Source organism: Acomys russatus, chromosome 32, assembly GCF_903995435.1.
Source record: "Acomys russatus chromosome 32, mAcoRus1.1, whole genome shotgun sequence".
Taxonomy (NCBI): domain Eukaryota; kingdom Metazoa; phylum Chordata; class Mammalia; order Rodentia; family Muridae; genus Acomys; species Acomys russatus.
In genome coordinates, this window is record NC_067168.1 from 25,629,179 (window position 1) to 25,639,234 (window position 10,056).

General features: G+C 52.5%; 1 protein-coding gene across 1 annotated transcript; it reads left to right on the forward strand.

Annotated features, from left to right (window-relative positions):
• Window positions 1-6,571: 6,571 nt before the first annotated feature.
• On the forward strand, window positions 6,572-8,357 carry Foxl2 (forkhead box L2). Its single transcript, XM_051140602.1, has one exon. It carries the CDS (start codon window positions 6,646-6,648, stop codon window positions 7,762-7,764), a length of 1,119 nt encoding a protein of 372 aa, XP_050996559.1. The 5' UTR covers window positions 6,572-6,645; the 3' UTR covers window positions 7,765-8,357.
• The last annotated feature ends 1,699 nt before the right edge of the window (window positions 8,358-10,056 follow it).

Consider the following 10,056-nt stretch of genomic DNA (forward strand, 5'->3'; position numbering starts at 1 on the left):
TGCCACCCAGGGGTAATGAACAGCACTTGTCTTTGTGTATCGACCAGGAACTTTTCCACAAACATATGGTTGAGTTAAAAAAGCAAGCACGTGTCTTTTAGAACAACCGGATACCAGCTATATAAAGCTATAAAACTCAGAACTTAATTTATCACCTAGGAGTACATACACATGTTGTACACATGTCATAACAGGTACAGGGATGTTAAACACCAAATTTATCATGATGATCACTCCAGGAGAGAAACAGACAGAAAGGAACCAAAGGAAGACGCAAAAGAGTCGTCAGCTAATCCGTAAAATCTCCATCTTGGGACTGGAGAGATGGCTCAGTGGTTAAGAGCGCTGCTTGCTCTTCCAGAGGCCCTGAGTTCAATTCCCAGCAACCACATGGTGGCTCACAACCATCTGTATGCAATGTGATCTGATGCCCTCTTCTGCACATAAAGTACACATATACAATAAATAAATAAATTTTAAAAAATATCCACCTTGAAAAGGAAAGATGCAGTGAGCTGCGGTGGCATACACCTACAGTCTCAACGCTCGGGCGGCAGAGGAATCACAAGTTTGAGGTCAGCCTGGACTACACGGGGAATCCCTCCCTTGCCCATTAAAGTGTGTACTGAAGTCAGAAAGAAAGAGGAATCTAAGTCACTGTTGCTGGGAGCCTGTACTGGCTCTTCCTAGGAAGACAGTTTTGCATAACTTACCAAACTTACAAACTTACAAACCATTTAACACAACTGCTAGAAAATTCTGCTTTCAAATATATGGATGTGCTGACAAAAGTAAGTATACATGACCATCCACTAAAGTATCGCGTGTAAAAATAAAGGCTTGGACACAGCCTAGGCACTGCTGTGTTATAACTTGTGTGTTGCTATGCAAAAATATCTGACCAAAAAAGAGGGGAGGCTGGAGAGTAAAAGGATTTACTGTTCTTCCAGAGGACCTATGTTCTGTTCCCAGAACCCACTCGGAAGTTCATAACTGCCTGTGACTCAAGCTCCAGGAAATCTAACACCCTCTTCTGGAATCCACAGGCAACCTCACACATGTGGCATACAACACACAAACACACACACACACACACACACACACACACACACACACACACACACACCACTGGGATGGGAGGATACACACATGCATGAATAAAACATAAAAACAAATATGGAAAGAGTTTTTTTATACATCTGACAAAAGGCACATTGGGCTCACAGTTTCAGGAGATAAAGTCCGTCATGGCAGGCAGGGCAGGGCAGGCAGAAGCAGGTCACCTTGTGTCTATATTCAGGAAGCAATGAGGTAAGTGCTGGTGCTCTACTCACTTCCTCCTTTCTTTTTATTCAGTCCAGGGCCCTAGTCTGTGGGATGGAAACTCACACACAGACATGCTCCCAAGTGTGTCTCCTAGGTGATTCCAAATCAATCAAGTTGACACTGAAGATGCACAAACACAGCCACTCAGCTCTATAAAGAAAATGCATTGAAGGTGGGCGTGGTGGCACACACCTGTAATCCCAGCACTCAGGGAGGCAGAGGCAGGCAGATCTCTGTGAGTTCCAGGCCAGCCTGGTCTACAAAGTAAGTTCAGGACAGCCAAGGTTATACAAAGAAACCCTGTTCTCAAGAACTAAAAACCAAAAATAAAATAAAATAAAAAAAGAAAAAAGATGCACTGAGATGGGGTGTCACGATGCATATTTGAAACCTGAGAAGTTAGAACAAGGAAGAATATCTCTCTCAAGTTCTGGGGTAGCCTGGGCTAAGAGAGAGACCCTACGGATGAAGGGGCTGATACAGAAAGCTTTCTAAGGTACAGAATGTGGGGCAGTGGTTGCCATGTTCAGAAAGTAGCAGTGTGCAGGAGAAAATGTGTATAGACATAAAATATGTGAGGAAACCAGGGGTCCTGTAAAATAGGTAACCTGGGAACAGAGTGAGAAAGAGACTTTGTACCGCTAGCATTCTAATATTTTATTTTGTCTCATGTGAATATATTGTTATTCAAAAACTGATTTTAAAAAAATGTAAAACTCTGAAGCTTCAGGACAAGGTTCCTTAATGTCCTAGGCTGATATAATTAAGAATTAAACAGGGGCCTTTGTCATCTGCCCCCACTTTAGAGACTCCCAGCCTGTCAGTGGTGTGTACAGATAAAAGACTGTGGAGCTGGGCCCCCCCCCCCATTCTTTTTGCAGCATGTTTCGTGCATGTTTCGAGATTTGAGTTTCCATCATCCATACGGCAACAACCTTTTCTGTTAGGATATGATGCTGACCCTTCACTCCACCAAGCCCAAAACTCCAAAACCAAAAGGTACCTGGACCAGGACACACCAGGAACATCAAGTGTCCACTCCCAAGGACCCCAAATGCAAAATACCTGCTTGCATCACCACAGCAGTCTGCCAGTAGTTCCCCGCAAGCACAGGCCCAGAGTCCAGCAAGGACTCAATTAGTCTACAAGGGGGCCTAAGGAAGGGTGGGCTGCTTGGAGTGTAAAGCCCACCCTATGAGCTCTGAGGAGAGCTGACAAGAAGTCATCCCCACTGGTGTTGTGGGCACACGACTTTAGTCCCAGCACTTGGGAGGCAGAGGCAGGTGGATCTCTGTGACTTCAAAGCCAGGTTGGTCTACAAAAGTGAGTCCAAGAGAGCCAGGACTGCACACGGAAACCCTGTCTTGAAAAACAAAAACAAAAACAAAACAAAAAAACACAAAAAACAAAAAAAGGGAGGGAGCAAGGCTGTTGGTTGTATGGCCCCCCAAGGCCCTGTCCAGAAACCCACTCCCTGCTCTCTCACTGTCCACAATTCCTCCCCACCTCCTGCTTTCCAAGTCAGGGTGAATATACCATCCTCAAGCCATTGCTTCTTTCTAGAACATGTGACCTTCCCTGGAGAGATGCCCAGGCTGGGCTTCGAGAAGGCATCTGGTGTCTTCTTCCTAGTATGGAGAAACAAAGGGGCCCCTGGCCTGATCTGCAAATGTCCTGCGAATACCACGGTCTGTCAGGCTTTCTCAAATTCCCCTCACATGAAACAATCTACCAGGAAGCCATGAAGGAGGTGGGAGGGCACACTGGTGGATAAAGCGACTTGGAATCCAAAAGCCGATTTATCATACTTCTGGCAAATATGTGCAGGATCTGAACTAGGATGTGTAACAGGTGAGCTGAGGGTGCAGGGGGCAGAGAGAATGTAGAGCTGACTGAGGGAGGTGGACAGGGGTCACTGTGAGTGTCCCAGAGGCATGTGGATGCTTGAGATCTAAATGTGAAGCTAAAGGTCCTTCGGTAGCTCAGGATGGAGTTGGGTAGGGAGGTAAGCCCCCACCGAAGCTTTCTTGCAGCTTGCATTGAAGAGGGCTTCAATCTACCGGGCTCTTCTTTCTTGGCATGAGTAAGGGAAGCTGGGACTGTAGGGGACCAGTAGCCAGCCAAGTGGGGAAACAGCAGCCTGCTGTGCAATGCATGAGTGCATGAGTGCGTGAGTGTGTGCGTGGTGGTGGTGGTGGTGGTGGTGGTGGTAGTTGGCTGCAGTACTTCTGCAGCAGTTGCAGGAAGTCCAGCCCTGGAGAGAAGCATCCTCATCAGGGACTAGCGGCTTGCTCATCCTCTCAGGGACTAGCGGCTTGCTCACAGTAGGCAGTCTGGACATCTGAGAGCACGCTGGATCGGGCTTACTTGAGATGCTGCTCTGGCAAGCATTTTCAGGCATTTCTCTGTAGGCATGAGGTATGGAAGGCATGGAGGGCTCCTGAAAAGCCCGGCCAGAGACACACCAAGTTCCCCCTGGCTCAGGACCATGGCCGCTGGAGGTGGGTGCAGGCCAGAGGTCACCAAGTGGATGCCCTGCAATGCCAGAATAAAACCTGGTGGCCCACACAGCTTCTGCAAAACAGGCCTAGAGGAACAGAATCCCACTTTAGTCTGTAACATAGGGCCCTATGCAGCTTGCCTAAGAGGGCGGTGTAGGATGGCCCCATTCTCCTGCAGCCTTTAGCTCTGCTACTTACCACTGTCCAGACGCGTAGGGGCCCAGAAGGTGATCCCCTTGGCGCCTGCAGTTCTGTTTCCTAGCCTTGTACACACACAGGAGGCACCCTTTCTCCACCTGGGATTGGGGTACTGATTCTGCAAAGGAGAGCAAGAAATCAATTCCCAGGAATGCATGACTCCTATTTCCACTCAGGAAAAAAAAATCCCATAGAGACTCTGTTCTAAACACACACACACACACACACACACACACACACACACACACACACGCTTCTTAAAGACTGAAAAGGGAGCAGACAGAGGAATTCGGGGAAGTGATGACACATACAACAATGCTGTCACACCTGGCTGCTGAGGAGCTGAGCAGCGGAAATGGGGGGGATGGACCCCAGGGTCAGCTTGGGTGGTCGGAGAAGAAGAGGAGGAGGAGGAGGAAATAAAGAAAAGAAAAGAAAGAGAAAAAGAAAGGGGAGAGCCACCTCCGCCCTCTTTGAAGGGGGACCAAAGCCAGATATTTTGCCCCTTCCCAGACCAACCAGACTCACCACTCCTACCCATAGCCTGGCCATGTTGAGGAGGAAGACAAACTTCTGTAGGCCAACTCAGTAAGCAGCCAGATTTTGAAGAAACACTGTTTGTCTGGAGTGTGCTCCGGGCAGTGAGAAATAGCCTAGGAAACCATCAGAGCCACTGGGGATATTTTCAATAAGGGCTGGAAGTGGCTATCTCCCGGGGAAATTAAGAGAAGCCTAACTCCCTCTCACCCGGTGGTTAGGCCAGGTTTGCCCTGCTAACCTTTCTGGAGTCATCTTCAAAATGCTGGATTCCAGCCGCGCTCCCTCCCCGCCGCCCCCCCCCCACACACATCCTGTCCTTTCCGTGGGGAGCACACAATGTAGAGAGGTGGTCTTTGGATGCTGTGGCCAGCGGCCACTGTGGGCTCCTGGGCTTCTATAGAACTCTTGAGGACCAAGCAGCCCGAGAGAAGGAGGTAGAAACAACGGGCATCAGCTAGTCACCTAGACACGTCAATCACTGATGACATTCAAGGCGTCCAGACCACCATCTTTCGCAGTGTCTGGGCACTCTTCCGCAGCATTCGAGAGCTTCGAGTTTTCAAACACTGGTCTCCCTCACACATCAAAACTGCAAAACTTGGGGGGGGGGGGTGCGGCGGAAACTTTGAAAAAAAAGAAGAGCAAAACCACTGAGATGTGAGCAAGCGCCTCTGCAGCCTGTTGCTTTCCTTTCCTGGAAGTAATAGACTTATGCTGAGAGGGGAAGAGGCAGGTAAAGCTCGTGGAGGTGGGGAAGGCAAAAGAAAGACAGGGAAAAAAAGACGTTATACCCACGAACCACGTTAACTCCAGTGCTTAATTCATACACTTTACTAAGTAAAAGAAAAACAAATATAACCCTCACACCTTGTACATAAGCATACCTGTGTTTCTGAACAGATCTTGCCCTATGCCATCCACTTATGACTTCTGTGCCACAACAGACCCCAACGCCTCTCAGCAACATCCTCGCTGGTGTCCAGGAAGAGTACAAGGGACGCTACTTGATCTTTAAAACACACACGCCCCACTTGTGGGGGTTGCAAGGCGAATTCCAAGGAGAAATCTGGTCCCTACATCCACCAGCAGCACGGAAAAATTAAGCCTCGGTGTCAGCGGGTACTCCTGGTAGCCACTTCCCAGCGATCCTCTCCCCAGCCCCAATTGGGCCTAGAGAGCTCAAGGGACAGAAGAGGCCGACGTTTTTTGCCTTCTGTGACACTGAGCTCTGGGCTGGTTTACCTCCAGCTACCGCAAAGTTCTGCCACTCCACCCCGGTCCGGCCCCCTCGCCATCTCGCCCCTCCCTAAGCCTCAAGCTAGAAGTCTAGCCCCAGCAAAGCCTGAAGCACAGAGCAAAGGGGTTGTTTTCTTTCACCTGAAAGCTGCCAGGAGGCTTGGATCACCTCTCCTCACTGGGGACTGTACTCCCGGGGCACTGACAGGGTGCAGCTAGCCCCAACCCGGGCCTTCGGCGAAGCAAGCACCAGCAGATTTCAAGGATTTGTGAGAGCATGAGCCCGGTTGTCGGCGGGACCCCGTAGGCTCCGGAGGCCGGGAAAGGCCGGTCCAAGTTCTGCGGGGCCGTTTAGAGACTTAAGAGATGAACTCTCCCGTGCGCTGCTGGCTGCCCGGCTATAGGGGCGAAGGCCCCTGACGCAAGCGGAACTCGGCGGAGCCCATACGAATCAGAACGGAGTGAGGCTCCTGGCGCACTAGGGACTCCAGGAGGCAGCTGCGCCAGAGACGCGGGTCGCGCCTTGGGGAAACCGGGCGGTGGGGGGAGGGGAAAGCTCAGCCAAGAAAACCCACCGAGGCGGGGACTGGCCTGGGCGGGGAGGGGCGGCGGGGCCGGAGCCCCTCGCTGTTGGGCAGATTCCCTATGGCCAGAGGCTGACTCCCACTCCCGCCGACCGCTCCCCGGGGGGGAAAGAGAAGAGAACGACTGCCGCGCGCGAGGCCTTCGGCCCCGGCAGCCCGTAGAAGTTCTGCAGCCTGCGCACACTCCTGCGCCCGCCACTGAGGCGAGCCTGCGCCCGGAGAGCACAGCCCCGGGGCTGCCCGGCCGCCCAGCTTTTGTCATGATGGCCAGTTATCCTGAGCCGGAGGAGACCGCGGGGACCCTGCTGGCTTCGGACAGCGGGCGCACAGTCAAAGAGCCCGATGCGCCGCCGCCGAGTCCAGGCAAGGGCGGAGGGACAGCGCCGGAGAAGCCTGACCCCGCGCAAAAGCCCCCCTACTCGTACGTGGCGCTCATCGCCATGGCGATCCGCGAAAGCGCCGAGAAGAGGCTCACCCTGTCCGGCATCTACCAGTACATCATCGCCAAGTTCCCGTTCTACGAGAAGAACAAGAAGGGCTGGCAGAATAGCATCCGCCACAACCTTAGCCTCAACGAGTGCTTCATCAAAGTGCCGCGCGAGGGCGGCGGCGAGCGCAAGGGCAACTACTGGACGCTCGACCCGGCCTGCGAGGACATGTTCGAGAAGGGCAACTACCGGCGCCGCCGCCGCATGAAGCGGCCTTTCCGGCCGCCACCGGCGCACTTCCAACCCGGCAAGGGGCTCTTTGGGACCGGAGGCGCGGCGGGCGGCTGCGGTGTGGCAGGCGCCGGGGCCGATGGCTACGGCTACCTGGCGCCTCCTAAGTACCTGCAATCCGGTTTCCTCAACAACTCCTGGCCCCTGCCGCAGCCGCCCTCGCCTATGCCCTACGCCTCTTGCCAGATGGCGGCGGCCGCGGCCGCAGCCGCAGCGGCCGCAGCCGCCGCCGGTCCGGGCAGCCCCGGTGCAGCCGCAGTGGTCAAGGGGTTGGCGGGCCCGGCAGCCTCCTACGGGCCTTACTCGCGCGTGCAGAGCATGGCGCTGCCTCCCGGCGTCGTGAACTCCTACAACGGCCTGGGAGGCCCTCCCGCCGCGCCCCCGCCGCCGCCGCACCCCCACCCGCACCCTCACGCACACCATCTGCACGCGGCCGCCGCACCCCCTCCAGCCCCACCACACCACGGAGCTGCCGCGCCACCCCCGGGTCAGCTCAGCCCGGCCAGCCCCGCTACCGCTGCGCCCCCGGCACCCGCGCCGACAAGCGCGCCCGGCCTGCAGTTCGCCTGCGCTAGGCAACCCGAGCTCGCCATGATGCATTGCTCTTACTGGGACCACGACAGCAAGACTGGCGCGCTGCACTCGCGCCTGGATCTCTGAGAGCCACCGCGTGCGGACGCGGCCCCGGAATGGAGGAGCGGAGCTCGGGTCGCAGCCACAGCAGCCGGCCGGACAGCGCACACTCTGGGACAGCTTCTTGAGCCACAGCCCTCGAGCCTCCTCAGCCTTCTCGTTCCGTCCCGCTCCTGCGACTCCACTTTGTCGCCTCCGCTGCTCCTCCGGTGCTCTTCCCACCACGGCCTCTGCCTTCGCGCGCTCCTGGCGGGAGGCCGCCCTCTCCGCGCTTTCCGCAGGCCTCTTGTCCCCTAGGAATCCCAGAGTCGCCGCAGGGAGTGAGTCCCCGGCCTAGGTGCAGTCGAGGTGCCCAAGGCGCTGACCTTTTGGCCTTCTCTTCCAGGTCGGTGGACTCAAACTCAATTTTCTCCCCACCCCGACTGCCGCGCTGTCTAAGGCTAGAAGCGCTGAGCTGCTCGGGTAGTGGGACCTATAAGGCCGGAGAAAGAGGGGAAAACGTGTCTGATCACTCCGCTATTCCTCCTGGAACCGATCAGAAGACGCTCGCCTAGGGGCCCACTGGGCGGGGCGGGGGTTGAGCCCCAGGCTGGAGCAGGGACAGCCTCGTTCCGCGGCCTGTAATCCGGTTCACGTCCCGTGCCTAGCGAGGCCGCAGCGCCTCCGCTCCGCAGCACGCCGCTTCGGGAACCTTCAGGCCAGTGTGGATGGCTAACGTCTTGCTAATAATATTGGTGAGGCTTTTTAAAGATATTAAAAACAAACAAACAAACTTTTTAAGGGGGAAAATAGAGAGGGCGAGAATAAACATTCATGGGAGAAAACGTCGAAGTGATGCGGCCTTGGAGTTTGCTAAAACCAAACAATAAAATCAAAAGCTTTAGTTTTCTTCATCGTCCTTGCTGGGAGATTTGCATAGAATTCCCGTGGTCATTTAGGAAGGCTGTGTTCAGAGGCGGGAGAAAATAAATTGCTAAAAGAAGGCTTCCACTACAAATCGGGAGTTTTCATCTCTATTTAAAAGTAAATTCAAAATAAACTTCCCCAGTTTTTCTGAATCTAGCCCCGGATGCCAGGAGAGACTACTGCCTAGCTGAGCACACCGCTAGAATGACACTCCCCTCCTGGATTTTTGTTTTTCAAAAGTCTTGCCTTCTTCTACCTTCGGAAGAAGAAATGTGAAACTCTCCACAGCCGGCCCACACGGGCTTGTGGCACCAGCCTTCTGGCTCAAAATCCCGTGACCCGGTAGTTGAGTAATAAATATCTTTCGGGGACCAAATTTTCTAGAGGGAACTAGAGCACTTTTGTTTTATTTGTATGTGTGTGTGTGGGCGCGCGCGCGCGCGCGCGCGCGCATCCCTTGTCAATTCCCAAATAAATGTTTTTGAGTTTTTTTTTTTCTTTTAACAGGAACTTAAATTGTTTCTTTACGCCTTAGTTCAACAGCTAGCTAGCTAAAAGAGTGAGCCTTTAAGCAAAATTGTGTTCTTTTACGAAGTGATACAAATAAGACTTGAGGGCAACCAGGGTGGTAGGCGTTTTTTTGGACTGTCCCTACTGCTTTCTTTCTTTCCTTTTCTTTTTTTCCCCTGGAGATTGTTTGTTTTTTCTGTGTCATCGCTCTGTCTGTTGCGGCTGTTTAACACCGGCAAAGATACTCGCTCTTGCTAGAGGCTACTGTAGGCAAAGTTTGTTCTATTTTTTGCGACAGTGTAGGTTTACATTTTGCCTCTTACATAATTGTACTAGGTGTTTGCACTGTTTTCATTATTATTCTCGTAGTCCTAAGGGTTTTTTTTTTTCTGAGTCAAATATGTAAAAATTTCTTTCTTTCTCTTCTTAATATATAAAATCCTGATTTCAAAAACACTCTGGACGCTGCCAGCTTTTCTACAATGATTTGTTATACTGTTGTTTTTAACATTCAGCATTTATTTATTTTTAGATAAGGATAGGAAAAGGTGGTGCTTTTGAGGAGGCTGAGTTCACTATATGATACAAAGATGAGCTTTTTGTTTTCTCTTTACTGGGCTCATCAAATAACGAATTAAGATGCATGCTTCCCTGAAGATACAAAAGGTGTTTGACCTGGTTGTAGACTAAATCTCTCTGGTTTATTAGAGATGGCTGGCTTTCAGGTTTTGGATGGAATGACAGATGCTGCATCTTGCAGAGGCTGGGGGGCTGAAACAGCAGGGGCTAGATCCCTGGCTAAGCATCCTTCACCTGCCTTTCTCCCTACCTGCATAAGAGACAGTTCGAGAGGAATAAGCCAGCAGCAGCTGGGAGGTGGTGGATAGCTAACTTTAGGAATGG